This window comes from Homalodisca vitripennis, chromosome 2 (assembly GCF_021130785.1).
Source record: "Homalodisca vitripennis isolate AUS2020 chromosome 2, UT_GWSS_2.1, whole genome shotgun sequence".
NCBI classification, from domain to species: Eukaryota; Metazoa; Arthropoda; class Insecta; order Hemiptera; family Cicadellidae; genus Homalodisca; species Homalodisca vitripennis.
Genome location: NC_060208.1, coordinates 28,198,250 through 28,218,163, shown reverse-complemented (window position 1 = coordinate 28,218,163; position 19,914 = coordinate 28,198,250). Strand labels below are relative to the sequence as shown.

The following is a 19,914-nucleotide window of genomic DNA, read 5'->3' as shown; positions in this document are numbered from 1 at the left end:
TTCTAGTGGAATTGACTTAAGTAAATGTCTAAATTATCAATCTATGTCTACTACCAGGCATATACAATACCGTACAATATTTCATAAATATCTCCTTCACGTTTAGTCGTTTTTTATAATATCGTATTAAAATTTACTTAAAAAAAATTAGTAACATGCTTTTAATATTTTCGCGTTAATATTTTTCATAAATGTAAATGTAAACACATTTGTGTATATTTTATTCATATATGCCATCAAATCTAAATTTGATTTCTAAATTTACTTTATTGTTTAGCTAATTCGGTTGAATTTAAAATGTCCGGTATTGTTTGATATTGTAAAATAAAACTATAATATTTTACAGAAAGTTTTTTTAGTGAGCCAGATTCATAGTGTTTGAATTTTAAGAATTTGTGTTTATTCATTTCAATAACGTTTCTACTTGATTAAAAAATATTTCTTGATTGTTGATTCGATTCAGAAAAGAAATTCGCAGGCATTTTATAAGATTCTAGCTCTTACCTGCGGCTTTGCACGTGGTGTCTTTGGAAGATTAAATGTATTTGATTGACTGTACGTAAATTTCAGTACTAGCACTTGAACAATAATGACAGTTTTGTGTTTTTGAAGAAATTATGTTGTAATTCGATGGATTCATTGTATATTTTTGTGACATAATTGGGTATATATCATGTATATTTGGTATACATCTTTTTACGATCAGAGAGAACTACTATAACTATAAGCAGTGAGTTTTCCATTACCTGTTAGGTGAAATATTTGTAATTTTCGTTACAACCATACCAGTTAAAAGGATTCAAAATGCATTTTAAAATTACCTAATGTATGATTATTATATCCATCTTTTTGTTGGATTTAAATTAGATTTAGGGTTTGTTTCTATTTGATAAATGCCTTCAAGGTTCAAGCAATTTTTGAAATGATTTTGGTTATGTTGAATCACGATATTCTTCGAGCAGTCAGGGTTTCCGACAGAAGTCAGGATATTCCGTTAGCAGTCAAGAGTTAGGATACTCCGTCTGGGCACTACGTTAGGATTGAGACACTCTGAGGTTAAGCGAGTTGCTTCTGAACTGATTAGAAACCGCAATCTGTTCTTATGCGTAAGTAGTTATAAAGTGTAGGTTCTGGGACAGGACCTTTGACCCCTGTTATCTCTCTCTGCGGGGGGTCCTTATCAGTGATAACCTTTGACATTTCCGCATATTTTAAGATAAGCACGTGCCAGATAACCTTGACCCCAATTAAAAAGCAATTGACCTCAATTAAATAACAATTAGATAAGCCCGCGAGGTCGCTACTATTGTTTACGTTTCGTTATCGGCACGCGCCGGTTCGTATCACGAATTCTTCACCTCTAGGTCATTGAAGTTGATATTATTGTTTACTTTCATCCCACTTTGGCGGAGAAAAAAAACATTAAAATGTCAGAAGAACAAAGAAAAGCTTACAATTTAAGAGTTTTGAGAAATAGGTATCAAATATTCTACGAGAGACGTGAAGGTGAACGAATTCAGAGCTCTTTCGTTTCATCTTCGACTTGGACGTGGGGTGATTCAAAATATTACAAAGCACAGGTTTCACGTCCAACGGATACAAACAACTGCGTACAAGACTCTCAAGTTTCAAGTAGTTGGCAGCTAGCTCTAAGGATGAAGATTTGAGACCGGTTACAACTTTTCATAAAACTTATAATTGAGAGTAATAAAAATTTTGTGAAAGATTTACTAGTAAAAAAAAAAAAAAAATAATTTTATAATTTTTGTTTGATGTCTTAATAAAGTTAGAAGAGCAGAAATAATCAACAGTTTCAGAAGATGATTGGTACAATTCATTCGTAAACTTCAAATTGCAGAGAAAGAAAAAAAAGATTGTTGAAGAATTACTAGTAAAACAATTTTATGTATAGATATATATATATATATATATGTTTAATATAAATATAACTTTTTACTGAGGTATTAATTTTAATTTGTGTTAACATCCCAATAAAGATAGAAGTGTGAAAGATTCAACAGCTCAGAAGATGATTGGTATAATATTCATTATACTAAGCTTTGATATCAATTGACCTGACCTCTGATAAATGTTTTATCTAACAACCAATTTAATTTTAAAGTAAGCGGTATTGTTTGATCCACCGCTAACAGTGATTATGCACCGAAACATGCTTGCAACGTCTGCTCTCCTGATAATATCACATTTTTATTTGTCCTTTATTTACCCTTGTTTACTACATTTTGTCGACACGTGGTCACCTTAAACCTTTAGAATGATTAAAACTGTAAATTTCTATCAACACGTGTTCGCCTTTAACCTCAAACGTCAGTTCTGGATGGGTATATAGCGTTCTCCTCTTCAGAGAGTTGATCAAGTTCAATTTTCGACTTCTACTCGTCCGCTTCTCACTTAACAAGTAAGTACAACTATAAAATAGTGTGATAGAAAATGGAAACCTTGCGGTGTTAACACAAGTTTTCTATCGCACTTTTAAAATAATAATAAGTACTTAGTTTTATGGAGCAGAGAATGGAAACCTTGCGGTGTTAACGTAAGTTCTCTGTTATTAGTAATTTATTTATTTTAGACCAGTGTGATAGAAAATGGAAAACCTTGCGGTGTTAAACACAAGTTTTCTATCGCACTTTTAAAATAATAATAAGTACTTAGTTTTATGGAGCAGAGAATGGAAACCTTGCGGTGTTAACGTAAGTTCTCTGTTATTAGTAATTTATTTATTTTAGACCAGTGTGATAGAAAATGGAAAACCTTGCGGTGTTAACACAAGTTTTCTATCGCACTTTTAAAATAATAATAAGTACTTAGTTTTATGGAGCAGAGGAATGGAAACCTTGCGGTGTTAACGTAAGTTCTCTGTTTAGCTAGACATACATAATTATTATCATAAACAGCTTTAATTAATGTAAAACTTATTATTTTTTTTAGTGTCGAAGTCTCAACTAGGGTTCGTGCGTCTAACTGAAAACGCTTTTCCTCCACATAGAAGCTCACCTTCAGCTGCTGGTTTTGATTTATGTAGTGCCTATGATTATGTAGTACAGAAATTTGGCAGACAATTAATTAAGACAGATATAGCAATTAAACTACCTGAAAACTGTTATGGTAGAATAGCACCTAGATCCGGTTTGGCTCTACATCATTTCATTGATGTTGGAGCAGGTGTAGTTGACAGGGACTATACGGGGAATGTAGGTGTTGTACTATTTAATCATTCAAATCAAGACTTTGTTATTAAAAAAGGAGACAGGATAGCACAACTAATTTGTGAATTAATACTGTATCCTGAGTTTATGTGAGCTTTCTGACGTGGGAGAGACCGTGAGAGGATCACATGGGTTTTGGGTCTAGTGGTGTGTAGTATTAAAATAATTATAAACTTTTAAGATTTATTTAAGTTAAAATAAAATATTATATTTTTTGTTAACTTTTGCAAGCGTTTAACAGGTTAACTAATTTTCTTTTTTTCTTTTAATGCAGAAAATGAGCAAGCCCATCATGTCGTGGAAACCGTGGATTCTGACAATGAATCCATGAGATCTGATGCCGTGGTTGACACAACCAAAGAAAAGCACATTCTTCTTCTTCAAAAGTAGAGGGTGCGTTGATCAGCTTGATAGTTTTGATTCAAAATTTGTATACGATTGGGTTAAATTTCTTTGGATATGTGGGAGAAGGCAGTCAACGGACTAAAAAAATGCGAAACTTTGAAAAATAACTTTGACGCTATGGCCCTAGTGTTTGACTTAAACACAACTTATGAACGTTTTTTATTCCAATGTACATATTAAACCCAGTAGATCTTAGTCAAGAAAGGTCCCGTTGCTCACTGCAGAAGTTAAAAACATACGATGAAGTAATGTCTTTTTTTAAACCAATTTTAAGTAAAAAAACCGTTGAAAGGGAAAAAAATACACACCTGAAATAGTTAAAGCTGTAATTCAATGTTTAAATTATATTCTTTCGGGCTCATCTAAAAATGAAGAAGAAGAAAAGAAAAGTAGCAAGAGAGGTAGATCAAAAACAGTTAAAACAAAAATCTGTTAAAAAACTTAAGAAATCTCGATCAGCCTCAACCTCCTCGTCTTCTTCTTCTTCATCTTCTTCTAGTTCATCGTCTTCATCAGACTCATCTTCTTGCAGTGAAGACACGGAATCTGAATCAGACTTTGATAGTCTTTTTAGAAGTAGGAAAGGGAAGGGTCCAATAGTCTTAAGTCAACAATTTCAATGTTTAAAAAAATAAGAAAAGATTAAGGTTTACTTCTCCCAGGAGAGCAGGGTACACATTTAATAAAAATCGAAATTACTAAAACAAAAGACCTAAAGTATTGCAGTTTCAAGTAGCATGTATTGGCAGATGGTATCAAAAAAAGGCTTGTTTTTTGATTGATTCCACTAAAGGTGATGAAAAGGAAAGCTCTAAAAAAAACTGTTCTTCTATTTTAACTATTTTTGGTAAGAAGGTTAAAAACATTGAAAATACAAAATTAACGGTGATTGATCAGAAAGTAAAGAAGTAAAACATATTATGTAAATAGGGTTAGTTAAGTGATATTTCTTTCTTCTATCTTAAACCACTTTAGAAATTTTTTTTTTTTTTCAGATTAGTTTACATTCAAATTTTACAATGGCTAAGAGATCACACTCCAGTTTAGCCGGTGATGAACAGGCTATGGAAAGTAGATGCTCTACCTACAAGATTGACTAAGCGGAGACGTCTTGAAGATTTGTTACTCGTGTTGATGAGTTTTATCGAGATAAAAAACCGCTTTCAAGGGAATACTTAAAACTTTTTTCCTTAAAAACAGTGATTTGAATTTATTAAATATTTGTGATTTTCTCCAACAACATGAGGATAAACTCGAACGTTTAATTAACAGGGTCATAGCCGAAAGTGATGCTATTAAGTTTAATATTGTGCTTGAGTGTACTTATGTAAAACCTCTTAGCCAAGAGGTAACACCTCGCGCATTCAAAACCAGAAACAAGAAGGTTTTGGAAGAAAACTTCCATTTCCAGAGTTGTACAAAAAATGTTTAGAAAAATTTGTAGAGAAGAGAGTGAACAGTTAAGCAAAGGGAGTGGGTGGACTCTTCTACATATTGATGGGATTTTAGTACGATTCAGCAGGTACAAACCGCTTAGAGGTAGTACTTTCATACCTTTACCATCACAATAAGTGCTTAAAAAAGCAGTAATCAATCCGATGAACTTACATGATAACGAGTGCTTTAAGTGGGCAATTTTATGTCATTATGTTAAAGGTGTGCACAGGGAGCGCGTAAACAACAGATACTTTGATTTACAACATAAATTTAATTTTAACGGTATTCAGTTTCCAACACCTCTAAATTCAAGTCGGTAAATTTGAAAAAAACAATCCGACTGTTAGTATAAACGTATATGGACTTAACAAGAATAATGAGGTGTATCCTCTGAAAGTGGTTAAGACTGAGAAGAAAAGATCACATAGATTTGTTGTTATTTTCTAAACAATGTAGGAGTAAGCCACTATTGTTATATTAATAATTTTTCTAGATTAGTACGTGTACAAATGACAAAACATGAAGTAAAGGCAGCTTTTTGTAAAAGTTGTTTAAAACATTTTCAAGGCTTACGTGCTAAAAAACTGTTAAAAAAACATAGAAAAGACTGTGTTCCTAACAAACCCGTAAAGGTTGTTATGCCTCATCTTACAGATAATGAGGATGATCCTACTTATTTATCTTTTAATAACTTTCATTTTAAGTATAAAGTACCTATAGTATGTTATTGTGATTTTGAGTCTATTCTAAAAAAACCTAGCTCTGAAGAATGTAACAAACAATCTCAACATGTAACAGTAAAAGAAATACATGAACCAATGAAGCTTCTGTGCATATTTTGCTATCAACGAAAATATGTTACCACTAGAAATTGTAAACAGTTTGCCTAATGAGCCCTATCTCTATCGAGGTCCTAATTGCCGGTTCAAAATTTGTAGAGTACATTAAATCTATAGCAAATCTGATTGGTGATTTGTTAAAATGTAAACGTACCCACGTTACCTCTTACTAGGGAAGAAAGTGATAGATTTAAGTCAGCCACCCACTGTGAATGTTGTAACACAGAATTTAGTGAGGCTCTTAATGCTCCTTGTAGAGACCATTGTCACTTAACTGGTAAATTCAGAGCAGTGTTATGCGGTTCTTGTAATTTAAAAAGACAAGATCAAAAATCTCTTCCCGTTATAATTCACGGTAGTTCTAATTATGATAACCCATTTTATTATTAAACATTTAGGACTTGATCAAAATAAAGTTGATGTTGTTCCTAACACCAAAGAGAAATACATTTCTTATGTAAAAACACACAGATAGCGGTATTAAATTAAGGTTCATAGATAGCTTTAGGTTCATGGCAAGTAGTCTAAGTTCTTTGGTTAAAAATTTGAAAAATGATCAATTTATTCACACAAAAATGTTTTTTTCGTGATGAAGACTTGTGTCTTGTAACGAGGGAAAAGGAGTGTATCCATATGAGTTTACCGATAGTTGGGAGAAACTTGATGTAACTCAACTCCCCTGCTAAAGCGCAATTTTATAATAGTATGGGTTTAAGCGAAATATCGGACACGGACTATGAACATGCTGAAAAAGTATGGAATACATTTTAACTGTCAAACCCTCGGTGATTATAGCGATTTGTATCTGATAACCGATGTGTTGTTACTCTGTGATGTATTTGAAAACTTTAGATTAGTTTGTATAAATAATTATGAATTAGATCCAGCACATTATTTTACCTTACCTAGTCTTACCTTTGATGCTATGCTAAAAAATAAAAGTATACTAAAGTTGAACTTGAGCTGATTCATGATTATGATATGTATATGTTTATCGAAAAGGGAATAAGAGGAGGAATTACCCAATGTGTTAAACGCTATGCAAAAGCTAACAATAGTTATTTAGGATCATCTTTTGATGCTGGTAAAGATGTTAGTTTTCTTACTTACATTGATGCAAATAATTTGTATGGTTTTTCAATGTCTCAACCAATACCGAAAGAAAAACTTTAGATGGTTAAAAAAGGGAGCGATAAAACATTTTGATGTTATGACAAAGCCTGATGAAGGAGAAAATGGTTACATTCTAGAGTGTGATCTATCTTATCCACAACATCTTCATGAGGAACATAATGATTTACCTTTTCTCCTGAAAACAAAAACGTCCTCCAGGATCAAAACAGATCAAGCTGTTAACAACATTAACGGATAAAAAAAAATATGTTTGTCATTATTTAAACTTAAAACAAGCTTTGCAAAACGGTCTTGTGTTGAAAAAGATTCATAGAATTCTAAAGTTTTCCCAGAGTTGTTTGGTTAAAACCTTACATAGATTTTAATACTAAAAAACGAAAAGAATCAAAAAACGATTTTGAGAAAGAATTTTACAAATTACTAAACAATGCAATGTTTGGAAAAACAATTGAAAACATTAGGAAAAGAATTGATTTTAAGAATAGAATAATATATGGTGAAAATATTGCAGCTATTGAGCTATCCAAAGATAAGATTTGTTTTAACAAACCAATTTATGTAGGATTCACTGTCTTGGAGTTGTCCAAAACTTCACATGTATAACTTTCACTACAACATTGTAAAACCTTTTTATGGTAACAAACAAATCAACATTTATATCTTGATACAGATTCTTTTTTTGTATGAAGTATTTACTGAGGACTTGTATGAAGACTTTGAGAATCCTATTCTAAAGCAACACCTCGACTTATCCAACTATCCTTTTGATCATAAGTGTTTTTGATGCATCTAACAAAAAAGCATTAGGCAAATTTTAAAGACGAATGTTACAGGGATTCCAATTGTAGAGTTTGTAGGTTTTACGACCTAAACTTTATGCCTACCGCACAACAAATGATGATTATTACAAGAATCCAATAATCTAAGATTGAAAAAAAGCTAAAGGAATTTTCAAAGGCTGTAGTGGATAAGACTATAGTTTTTCAAAACTATTTAGATTTGTTTGTTTAAAAATGAAAATATGAGAAGAGATGTAAGAAACTTTTCAATCAAAGAAGCACAATGTAAAAACTGTAGTAATTAACAAGTTAGCTTTAAGTAATAAGGATGATAAGAGATATGTTTGTCCAAACAACATCAACACACCCTAGCATATGGTCATTATAGCTTGTAAGTTCTTGACTGTGTCATTTTGTGCTTGTTATTGTGAGAATAAACAGCTTTTTAATCAAAAACTTTGTTTTTAATTCACAACCTTTTCATATATGACATACGCTTGTATGTTTCTTTCAAGGTGATTAGAAAAAGGAAAGAAGAAAAAATCGAAATAGAGTAACATGTTCCTTTATTGATAAATACAGAAATCTACATAATTTTTTTTAACAATACCAGACAATGGTAAATATTGAATTAAAGCATCATGAATGATCAAACAGTAGGCTGCCCGTATTAGCAGGTATTGCAGCAGACGTTTGAATTTCCAGTCGTATATCCAGTGATCCTGATTTTAACGTTTCCACTTGCTTAGAACAGTCAATAACAAAATAAAGGAGTTTTTAGCTAAATATGTTGTTTTATCGAGACAAGGTTGATCATCACATCCTGAATAATAAGAAGATTGAAATCTTGTATACAAGTCATACATTAATGATTTGTTGCTGTTCAAGTTATCATATGGATAGTACTTGCTGTTGAGGTAAAGTTTCACATTTTCTAGATGACACAAATCAAAATGAGATGCATTTTTAGCAGCGTTATCTTTACGATTTTGTTTGAAAACCTAGTATGACGTAGCGTGGCTTTTCCATAACTGAACTAGTTTTAACTGTCCATGTTTGAAACTGCGAGGCTGGTAAAGATGGATATTCGTTTAACTGCCATCTTCTAAAAGGAATAGAAATGGGTTGGATCTTTATCTACAACTTTTTAAAAGAGATAATTTTACATTTGTCTTCAACTTGTACGTAAGGTACTTTCCAAATAACTTTTGCCAAATTTATTTTAAAATCATGTAAAGCAGCTCCACTCTGAATGATGGCATTCTTATCACTTGATGCTCTCAAAAGTACCAACTCCTGTTTAACATTTAATAAAATATGATTATAATCTTCTACAAATCCAAGAAGCAATTTAAGTGGTACACAAAAAGAAAAGTTAGTTCTATCACTTAAATTTTCTACTGATGTAATTTTCCAACCAGCATTTTCCATCCAGTTGACATCACTTGGGCGAGATGTAAGTATATTTTTCATTGTAGTCGTAATACCAACATTTTTAACTCTATCAATTTCTGTACCACACAGTTCGTATCGTATTTCATCAAACAAAAAATGACATAGCATTATTTACCAACTCCGTAGTTATATCATCAGAATTGTCCGCAACCTTTATAATTTTTCCCTCAATCAGAAGGAAACTTCGACTTGGTAATGTGTATACATCTTGTTGGTGAACTGGAATTCTAATTTCATCACTATTCTTTTAATGAATTCGAAGAGTATGGATTGTGAGAATGCCATTCAATATTAATTACTGAATCATCAAAATTTACATTTTCACCAATATCCAGCATCCCGTTCATGATGATAAAGGTGATTTAAATATTCCTAGTGAGTTAAGAAATATGCGGTTCCTCAATATTAACGGCTTCACTGTTCGAGGAATACTGACATTTGGTGTAGTATGAAAGGTTTTAAACTAACTTTTTTTTTAGAAGATGCAGAGGTTGAGTTAAACAACAAGCCCATAGTTATTTTCCTGCTTTCTCTCTAATGTGAACGCGTAAATTAATGTTTTCACCTCTGAAATTAATTAAAATCTCCGTTCTGATCTTCTAGTTTATGTTAAATTCCTGATAAATTATTTTGTTTTGTAAATGGAAGATATTGTACTGATTCAGGTCTTTCAACAATTTTAAATCCAGGTCCAACCACTGGATAAAATTCATGTAATACGTGTCCTTCGATTCCGTCTCTATATGAACCTCCTACAATATTACAAGTGTTCGTATGATATCAGCTTTGTTAATGGCCACTTGACTTGATGATACATGCCATTTATTTGCATCCAATATCTTGATATCTTTATCTATAAACCCAAGTAACGAACCTAAATTGTGAGGTTTCGAAACGTCTATTCTCTTAGAACACCATATTTCACTTTTAAGTGTATTGTTGTTTGCTTTTAACTTGAATGTTGTAGTCGGATCTATTTCTTTCAATTTATTGTTAATATACTTATGAATGTCTTCTATTTCATAAGATCCTGTTGGAAGAGATATTGTATTGGAGCCGATGTAAAGTACGTTTATTGATATTTTCTTCAATATTGGGAATTGAATTGTAAGTCATTAAATCCAAAAAACCCATTTCCCAGTCATTAGATCTTGATAAATCTAAAGGAGGAAACAACGTACACTTGAGATCGGACGATCTTCCTGTAAACACAAATCATTTCTTCACGAACAAAAAGTCTAAAACACAAATGACCGCAGTTAAAAGTATTTTCCTTCTGCCTCGGAAAGTAATTGTATTTGATTGTAACGTGATGGGGTCCCACTGTTAAAATAATCCTCTAACTCGGTCGGCGGTCTTAAATTGCCAAAACTGTCAAAGTATTCTACGTTATATCCACGTTTTCACATAACATACCCAATGTGTACCTTTTCCATTTATACTATCTAAATTAACAACTGCAGATTCATTATCGTTAATTTTAGGCGGTAACAGGTCTCTCATAAATACTCCTCTAAAGTATGGTAACTTTAGAAGCTTAGCACATTTTAAAATGTCCAAACTGTGATAGCGGTTTACTTGGAAGCTCATCTATTATTTTCGATGAATATTTTTTTTTTTTTTAATCCTGATCCGGAATACGGTTTTAAATATAACCCCCTTTCCCTTTAAAGGTTTTTTTCATTTGCTTTGTTTTGTTCTTGTTTGTCTTTGTTTTCTTATTGTTTTTTATATTTTTATTTTGTTTTCATCTGTTTCCTCTTCTGTACTGCTTTCTTCTTCTTCCTTATTGATCCACCACTTAATTTAGATTTCGCTTTCATAATATTTGTAACTGCCCACGCTGCGGCTTTTTCACCTACACTTGAATCTGATGCTTTAAATCTATTCCAAGCCTTTTCAGCTAAGATTCTGTCAGCGTATGCTCTGTTATTAGTATCTTGATATTTTAAAGTACGCTATATCATGTTCCTTACAAGCTGCGTCTAAACCGTTAATTCCTGGATCGTTTCTACTTAATCTCTTTTGTAAATCTGTACCAGGACCGCAGTACTGATAACCTCCAGGTAAATGTAATTCAAAAGGTAAAATTTGTCAAATTTCCTCGATTTATAATAGCACTTGCAGTTTTTTCCCAATTGTACTTAACAGTCCGGAGCCACAATAACGACTGAAAGCGGTTGTTTTCGCACAGCCATTACTTAAATACATCTAAGAGACGTCTTCACTTACTGGGGACTCTACTTTAACTGAAAAAAGATTCAAGCCAATTTATGTTTTTATATTTTATAACTTTATTTATCCATTCGGATTTAGTCATCTTTTTCTTACTCCTTTTGTGAATTTGATAATAAATTGCGTAGGTTATGTCGGCAATATTTTCTAGAAAATATAATTTGTTCACAGCATCGTACAGAAACTTAGGTTTAGGACAGATTTGATATGGTAGCACTCTTTGCATCAAGTTCTTTAGTTGTTTTATTAAGTATTAATGTGTTATCTCTTAAATACTGCACATTAACAGCATGTTTATTGAAGTATTTTAAATTTACAATGTCATACTCCTCAACCGGTTTCACTAGCACTGCATATAACTTTAATTTTTCGCATCAAACTTTCCATTTTCAATCCTTAAACAGTCTTCGATGGAATCTTTTAAATATTGCACGTTAACTACATCTTGTAAATTTTTGAAGGTTTTCCAACATTTGATATTTTTAGATTTTCTGCATTAAAACAAACTCCCTCTTTGGTCCTTAACAGACTATTGTTTTTGATATAGTTTAAATTTTACAACATCGTTCTTCTCGGTAGGTTCTCTGACATTACACAGTTTCTTATTTTTGCATATCATAATTGCCTTCGGTAGTAAGTTCGAACCCTTCTCCTTTTGGACCTCTAAGAACCTTAGTCGATCGTGAATGGTGACCAAATTTTATCAACACTCATGATACATGTATATCATGTGAGGAATAGAAATAAAATGAACAATATTCAACTTGATAACAATATTTATTTTATTTTTTCTCACTACAACGTTTTTTGACAATACAGGTTCTAATTCAAGTAGTTCTTCAATGATTGAGTTGATTTCATTTGAATGACCTGTGTTCCCTGCTTGTTGAGATGCTAATAATAACCTCATCGATCTACAAGTTCATTTTGGATCGTCAAAATAGACATAAATTAGGTGCGGTGTTTGTTAAATTAATACCGCTCCCGGTAGCTTCTTTATTTACCAAATCAGAATATGTTGACATGTGATGCTCTTCAAGTGTTGGTACTCGATTAATCAGAGGAGCAATTATATTTTTATATTTACTTCCTCTGTTAGATCTAATTTTTCCTGTTGCCGAATAATTCACTCTATAAACGTTAGTTTCTCTCAAAATGTCAGCATATGCATTTAAATCCTCTTCAGTATAAATATAATCGTTTGGAATGTTCATAACTATTAATTCATAAAGACCGGGTGTACCTTTATATCTTTTTTCCATCTATTAAAATATCATCAACATGAATATCTATTCGTTTGTCTCCTATCATCCAAGAATCACCATCGATTCGAATACCATAATTATGGTCTAGAGTTTTACCTCCTTGTATAAGTTTTTAGAAAATAATCTCTAGCAATTTTCCCCTTAAACTCACGTTCTACAAATTCCTTTGCAAGTTTTTTTCCTTGGGGTGTTTTTTAATAATTCCTGTCCAGTTGTTGACTCGTATACCATTTCCTCGTCAAATTGCTTTGGCGGCGGCGGTGTATTCATTTCAATATCGTTATTATCATTTGTTAATTCATTTTCCATATAAGAATCATGACTTGCTAATCGTTTTTGCAGAAGGAAGCTCTTCACTATTACCATCATCATATTCATAATCACTCTCATATTCAGGTTGAGTTGGAAGATTTAGGCGAGGCTTTCTCTTAACTCCTTGAGGATGTTGAGGTAAGTAACGTTTCGCAGGTGTTTCTTCATGGTCTTCTAAACTTTTCCTCTTAAGTTCTTTCTTAACTTCTTGTTGTTGTTGTTGTTGTTGAAGCTGTTCACCCTCCTCAACTAGTTTTTGTAACGGTTCTGATATTGGTTTTAATTTGTTTTTCCACATATCTTCAGTTTCTATAAGGTCACGTTTAAGTGTTCTATGTTTTCGTTTTATATTTTTCCGGAGTTCCGTAATTTCTTTGATAATATCTTCTTTTGTTTTGTTAATTTTTTCATTCTCAATTGGTTTCACATTGATCGTCCTCTGCTGCTTTACTCTCTCCATCTTTACTCCTTGATCGTCAAACATCGACTGAAGGAGTAAATGAAATGCAAAAACGATTTGTAACCTCTCCCTTTATAGTGTTACAAACGTATCAAATCCTGATCGATAACGTCCTTTATTAACTTGACTTTCTCTATCGATAACAATAAATTTATTGTTTCCTTGATCCCATACCCTAAAAGCAAATAGTTTTAAATGTATCGAAACTCATGTCAGGGTTTACATGATCATGGTAGATATGTTTGCAAGTTACGATCATCTTGTTTGAAAACAACTATAAAATTAGCATTATCACGTACCAACTGTTTTGGAATGTAACTGTACGTTTGACAAATATAAAAACGTGTCAACATCATTATGTCTTCCCATGGAGAAGTAATTTTTATATTAGTTTGTTTACCACAAAGCTACATCATCAAAAATCATTATGGAATTCGGTTTCACTTCACTTGGGTGTGGGACTTCATCGTTGTCTGAAAACGAAAAGTATCCAATTTCAGGAAGTTTTTTTTAACACACATTCCAAAAAACTCATACTTTGATTGATACAATGATTTCGAGAATATATAAATATTCTCAAAAAACAGACCTTGCGGAAAAATAATAAATTTAACATTAAGTTCGTTTTTCCGCAGTTGGAAGGACCGCAAATTATACATCTTATAGAATTAGGTAATAATTTTACCATGATGTTTTTTGTATTCTGAATTCTTCTCCTTTATTATCATATCTAAATTTATAACAGAAAAATTATTTTTTTGTTTTTCAAACTTCATTATAGAAGATCTGCTTTATCAATCCAACTGTCATGTGATTTATCAAATCCTAACCAACGCACTAAAACTTTATCACCTTTTTTCCTAACAATCTTTTCTACTAAAATACGTGTCTTTGTAATTGGTTTTGCTTAGTTCCTCTTGATAGAATCCTCCTTTAATGACATTTCCTTTATATCTCTTAATATATATGTAATAGGTTTCGTTAACTGTACTTTATATACAGTATATATTTCATTGCTCCATTGAGGAAAATAACCTTTAGTAAATCACTTTAGATTTTTTGCTTACTCTAACTGGATCACCAATCACCAACTTTGAATCTTTGTTTTAACTGAGGAGTTTTACGGGTTTTAACAATCCTTAATAAAAATATCTCTCTCATTTAGATTTGTTACATCAACAGGTTTGACTCCTATAGTTCTGTGAACAGTATTGTTATATACGTTTACAAGCTTTGGTAATAAACCGAGCCAGCGGGTAACTACCTTGTTCACTAAACGCTCTCCACATTTTACTTTTCAGTGTGCGGTTAAACCTTTTCAACGATTACCGCTTTTTTATCTGAGAATGTATGATAATGATTTATATTGTACTTATTTAGTAACGATTTAACTCTAGAATTGAACCATTCAGTTCCCCTGGTCAGTCTGAAAATGTTTCATAGGATATTTTAATAATATTGGTTTTTAGAACTTTCTCAATTTCAAGACCACTTTTAGACTTCAACGGTATAGCAATTGCAAATTTACTGAAACAATTAATAATTGTCATTATATATTTAAAACCCTTATTTTCTTTTTGAAATGGAATCATTTCCACTAAATCTGCTTGATATAGATCATTAATACCCTTAAGTTCAACATGACGAGTATGAAAATTCCTACGTGCTTGTTTATGCAATTCTCTTGCAATACCAGCTCTAACAGCTAATGTATTCATCATGAGTTATACTCTGGTAGTGAAAAAATAAAAACAACAATATTATCATGATATAGTATTTTATTTGACAAGTTCACAGAAAGGTGATGCTCTCTTGTGTTCTTCTTGCGGATTGTCTTCTGGACTCCACTGATCCAAAGTAACACCGCAGCTAACGCAGGTAGTCGAATCACCAGTTCCAATGTAGTAAAACCCGGTGCTCACCATTTCTTCTATTGCAGGATATGATTTAGGCCACATCATAAAAGTCTCTTTCATAACCTTCTCAGTTTCAGCAACAGACCTTTTGTACTTGCAATAGTTGTTATAATCCTCCTTTATAAATTTACTCAGGTCACAATCTGGATTGTTGATTTTATGAACGAAATTTAAATGTCTAATAGTTAGTCTGGTGCTGTCTGACTGCCATCCGCATCCGCAGCAAATAACATTCTCAAAATACTTTGTCCGATAAAATCCAGAGTTTGTTAAGTCCTTTTTAGTACAGTTGAAAATGTTACAACACCCATTAACGGTATCTACTGACATTGTTGTTGTTGTTAGAACAGCGCACGTACTAAAGACTATTACAAAAGAACAATTATTAAAAATACATTTGTTATCTATGAACTTTGAACAGATAATGATGTCATAACTTTATTTAAACAGTACGTACAATGTCTTTTCTTAACGTTATGCGGGTAGTGTTCTTTACATGTCATGCTTAAGACAATGTCTATATCACATTTCAAATTGCTGGGTAGTTTATCATATATATTTTTTCCACATCCTCAGAATGATTTACAATGAAATGTTTTGGGATAAACTTGACCATACCAGCCGACATATGTTTGTATCCTTTTTGAAAACACTCCTTAAAGGCTAAATTGACATTTCCATTTGTTTCTCCACAAGCTTTTGTGCATTGAACCATTGCAACAATACATGTACATTAATATAAGCACAATTGTGTGGACTGTGATTAAAACTACATTCTTTCATCGAACTCGGTTGTACAAATTGAGATCTCAAATGAATAGACAAATTGGGACAACCGAGATCTTCTATATTAATAATATTAACACAAAAATCTGACAGTAAACTAGTTATAAACTTTTGTTTTTCGTTTCCCTTCACATACACATTTCCGTTTATTTTAACATTTGAAAATATATCTTTCATTGAATTATACTCTGTAAAACCAGATCCCCAATACAGTCCATGGTATTGTCTCTCCAACCACAGCACCTGTTTTTTGTATTTTGTGGTGCGAGTTCATGAAAATTACACGGTGGCTGAAATAAATGGAGCTCATATATTTGTGCATCAGTTGAAATAAGAGCAAGTTCTTTTACTATAAATTCATTGTTACTATTTTTAAACCCTTGAAAATCTATTATGAAACTCCATCTTTTCTTCTTCTAGTGATGAGCTGTAAAAATCACGTGGTTCTCTGACGTCAATAGACTGCTTCACCATTTGTCGGAAATCCATTTTTCTCTAATAAAAAAAAGAAATAATTAATAACAAATAAGTGTTACTTACACTAAATATTATTCTAAGTAAAGTTGATTTTTAATCTTTTATACTTTTAGAAAGCGTAAGATTGTAAACAATTGTTATTTTACATCTTTAACGTTTTTTTTCAATATTTAAAATAAAAACAACTGTTAAACAGAGAACTTACGTTAACACCGCAAGGTTTCCGTTCTCTGCTCAACAGCACTAAGTATATTATTTACAGACTTGTAATTCTTTAAAGTGTAATAGAAAACTTGTGTTAACACCGCAAAGGTTTCCATTTTCTATCACACACCGACTATAAAGTGAATTTTTATTAATATTTTTAACATAAAACAACTGTTAAACAGAGAACTTACGTTAACACCGCAAGGTTTTCCGTTCTCTGCTCAACAGCACTAAGTATATTATTTACAGACTTGTAATTCTTTAAAGTGTAATAGAAAACTTGTGTTAACAACCGCAAGGTTTCCATTTTCTATCACACTGACTATAAAGTGAAAGATTACTACTTACTTGTTAAGTGAGAAGCGGACGAGTAGAAGTCGAAAATTGAACTTGATCAACTCTCTGAGGAGGAGAACGCTATATACCCATCCAGAACTGACGTTTGAGGTTAAAGGCGAACACGTGTTGATAGAAAGTTGCAGTTTTTAAAAACATTCTAAAGGTTTTAAACATCCACGTGTCGACAAAATGTAGTAAACAAGGGTAAATAAAGGACAAATAGCGCTTCATTTAAAATTAAATTGGTTGTTAGATAAAACATTTATCAGAGGTCAGGTCAATTGATATCAAAGCTTAGTATAATATGAATATTATACCAATCATCTTCTGTCTTTATTGGGACGTTAACACAAATAAAATTAATACCTCAGTAAAAAAGTTATATTTATATTAAACATATATACATAAAATTGTTTTTCTAGTAAATCTTCTGAACTGTTGATTATTTCTGCTCTTCTAACTTTATTAAGACTTAGACACCACGTCTTAAAAATTCCTTTTCTTCTCCGACAGTAACATCTTCGACTTCTATATTTGGGTGACTTCACTTCGTACAATTCCTTGTTTCTTAATTCAGCATCATATTCTAGGACACGAATTGTTGTATTCAATCTTGAGATTTCATTATTTAACTGTCCTATTCTATCGATGTATTCCTCAATGTCTTTTTGTAAAAGATTCTTATTAACATATGCGCAATCATCAGCTTGCAGACAACATTCATTTGTTTCATTTAAAATTTCAAGTGTGGTCGTGTCATCACTATAGTTGTCTTCATTAAATGTAGAGTCGTTTTCGTCAAAAGAAAACGTTTCATCACCTTGTTCTGACGGGGCATCATTCATAGTCTCTTCATTAAAAAATGACAACGATTCTTCTCCATCAGATCCACTAGTTGTCTCTTGGCTACTAACATTGAAATAGTTCAAAGTGAACAACGCTTGATGGGGAGATTTAGGTGAGTAATGTAAATCTATCCTTGTTCTGTTTGATATTGCGTGAGCTACAAGTGTACTTCCATTACCCCAGTGTTGTGAAGAGAAATTTTGTTGACTGTACACAACACTCAAAACATAAAGGAAGATTACATATGGCATTGTTACCGACATGATTAACACACATAATAATAATAATAAATCACTAGCGAGTCAATCCATTTATATTCTTACAAAATGCATATTAAGCAGAAAAATATAACTCGAAACACTCTCGAGTCAATCGTACTATAGTTAGAATTGTTTTTTTTTTGATATCGTTGCATTATATTATTCATCACCTAGTTTTAAAGAGAAAAAAACCTTATCGGTCTGATGGACTGGTTGGCAGACGCCTGACAGTGATATCAGGTCCATGACCTAGAGGTGAAGAATTCGCGATACGAACCGGCGCGTGCCGATAACGAAACGTAAACAATAGTAGCGACCTCGCGGGCTTATCTAATTGTTATTTAATTGAGGTCAATTGCTTTTTAATTGGGGTCAAGGTTATCTGGGCACGTGCTTATCTTAAAATATGCGGAAATGTCAAAGGTTATCACTGATAAGGACCCCCCGCAGAGAGGAGATAACAGGGGTCAAAGGTCCTGTCCCAGAACCTACACTTTATAACTACTTGCGTAGGAAATATAATTACAGTTGTTTGAGTCTGATAATATGTCAACTAGGGGGTGAAGAAAGCCATACAATATATCATCGCGTGTATATTTATCAAGCCAATATATTTATCATCGCATACTGTAAATTTATAAAATGCTAGATGTGGTTTCTCAAATTTACTTCACAAAACTGACTTAAATAAAGTAAAAGTACTTTAATAAACTCACTGATATAACACTAAATTTGATTGACAATTTCTGGAATATAAGAATTGATCAAAACGGCAATGATAGAGACATAATTGTGAAAGGTGTTAATATTTATTGTGGTGTATAACATTAGAATGTACCCAAAACAGTTATGAGTAAATTTAAAAAAATTATAGAAAGAAAAAAAATTTCCATACAAAATATAAATAAATAATATTCCATTCTTTCAAACAACCCTCTATAACGTAAATTGAGTAGAGAGGATTGAGTTACGTATCCATATCTGATACTTAAATACCATTCATTCCTTTAGATGAGTTAACATATTGTTAGTTTAAGAGTCCTGAAAGACATATAAACAACAGGAATTATTCTTTTACTATAAATGGTAAAAATAAATACCGTTGTAGAAAGAGAACAATTTATGATAAACATGTATTTAAGGGAATGAGTTTATTGAAATGTGCTGTAGACACTAAAGAACTCGTGATACCAATAAAATAGTGGAAAACTTAGTTTTATAATTTAAAAGCTAATCTTTAAGTGATATTGAGTCGAAAATAAACTGTATAAAGCGATGCAGAACTATTTGTCTCAACTCGATACAGACTTGTAAAATCCGTGGAGTCCCAGTTCCGGGGTTGGGAGCTGTTTGGCCCATAAATCGAGTCATGGGTGGTGTGGGAGACTGGGGGAGGTTAGACGGCATGAATGGATGTGGCGTCGGCGTCTCGACGTCGTGGCGTCGCCAGTGCGCGCCGGGTCGGCGTCACTGTTAGACGTTCTGTGAGCCTTGTGTCACGTGACGTGAAGTGACGTAATCGTGTGGCGTAGGTC

At 32.3% G+C, this 19,914-nt stretch overlaps 1 protein-coding gene across 1 annotated transcript in view; it reads left to right on the top strand.

The window, feature by feature from the left end:
• Positions 1-19,856, top strand: part of LOC124355571 — a 68,106-nt gene extending 48,250 nt beyond the window's left edge. Inside the window, exon 5 of the mRNA XM_046806734.1 lies at positions 19,686-19,856. Within this exon, the coding sequence (XP_046662690.1) occupies positions 19,686-19,856 (171 nt within the window). The remainder of the gene's footprint in view (positions 1-19,685) is intronic.
• The last annotated feature ends 58 nt before the right edge of the window (positions 19,857-19,914 follow it).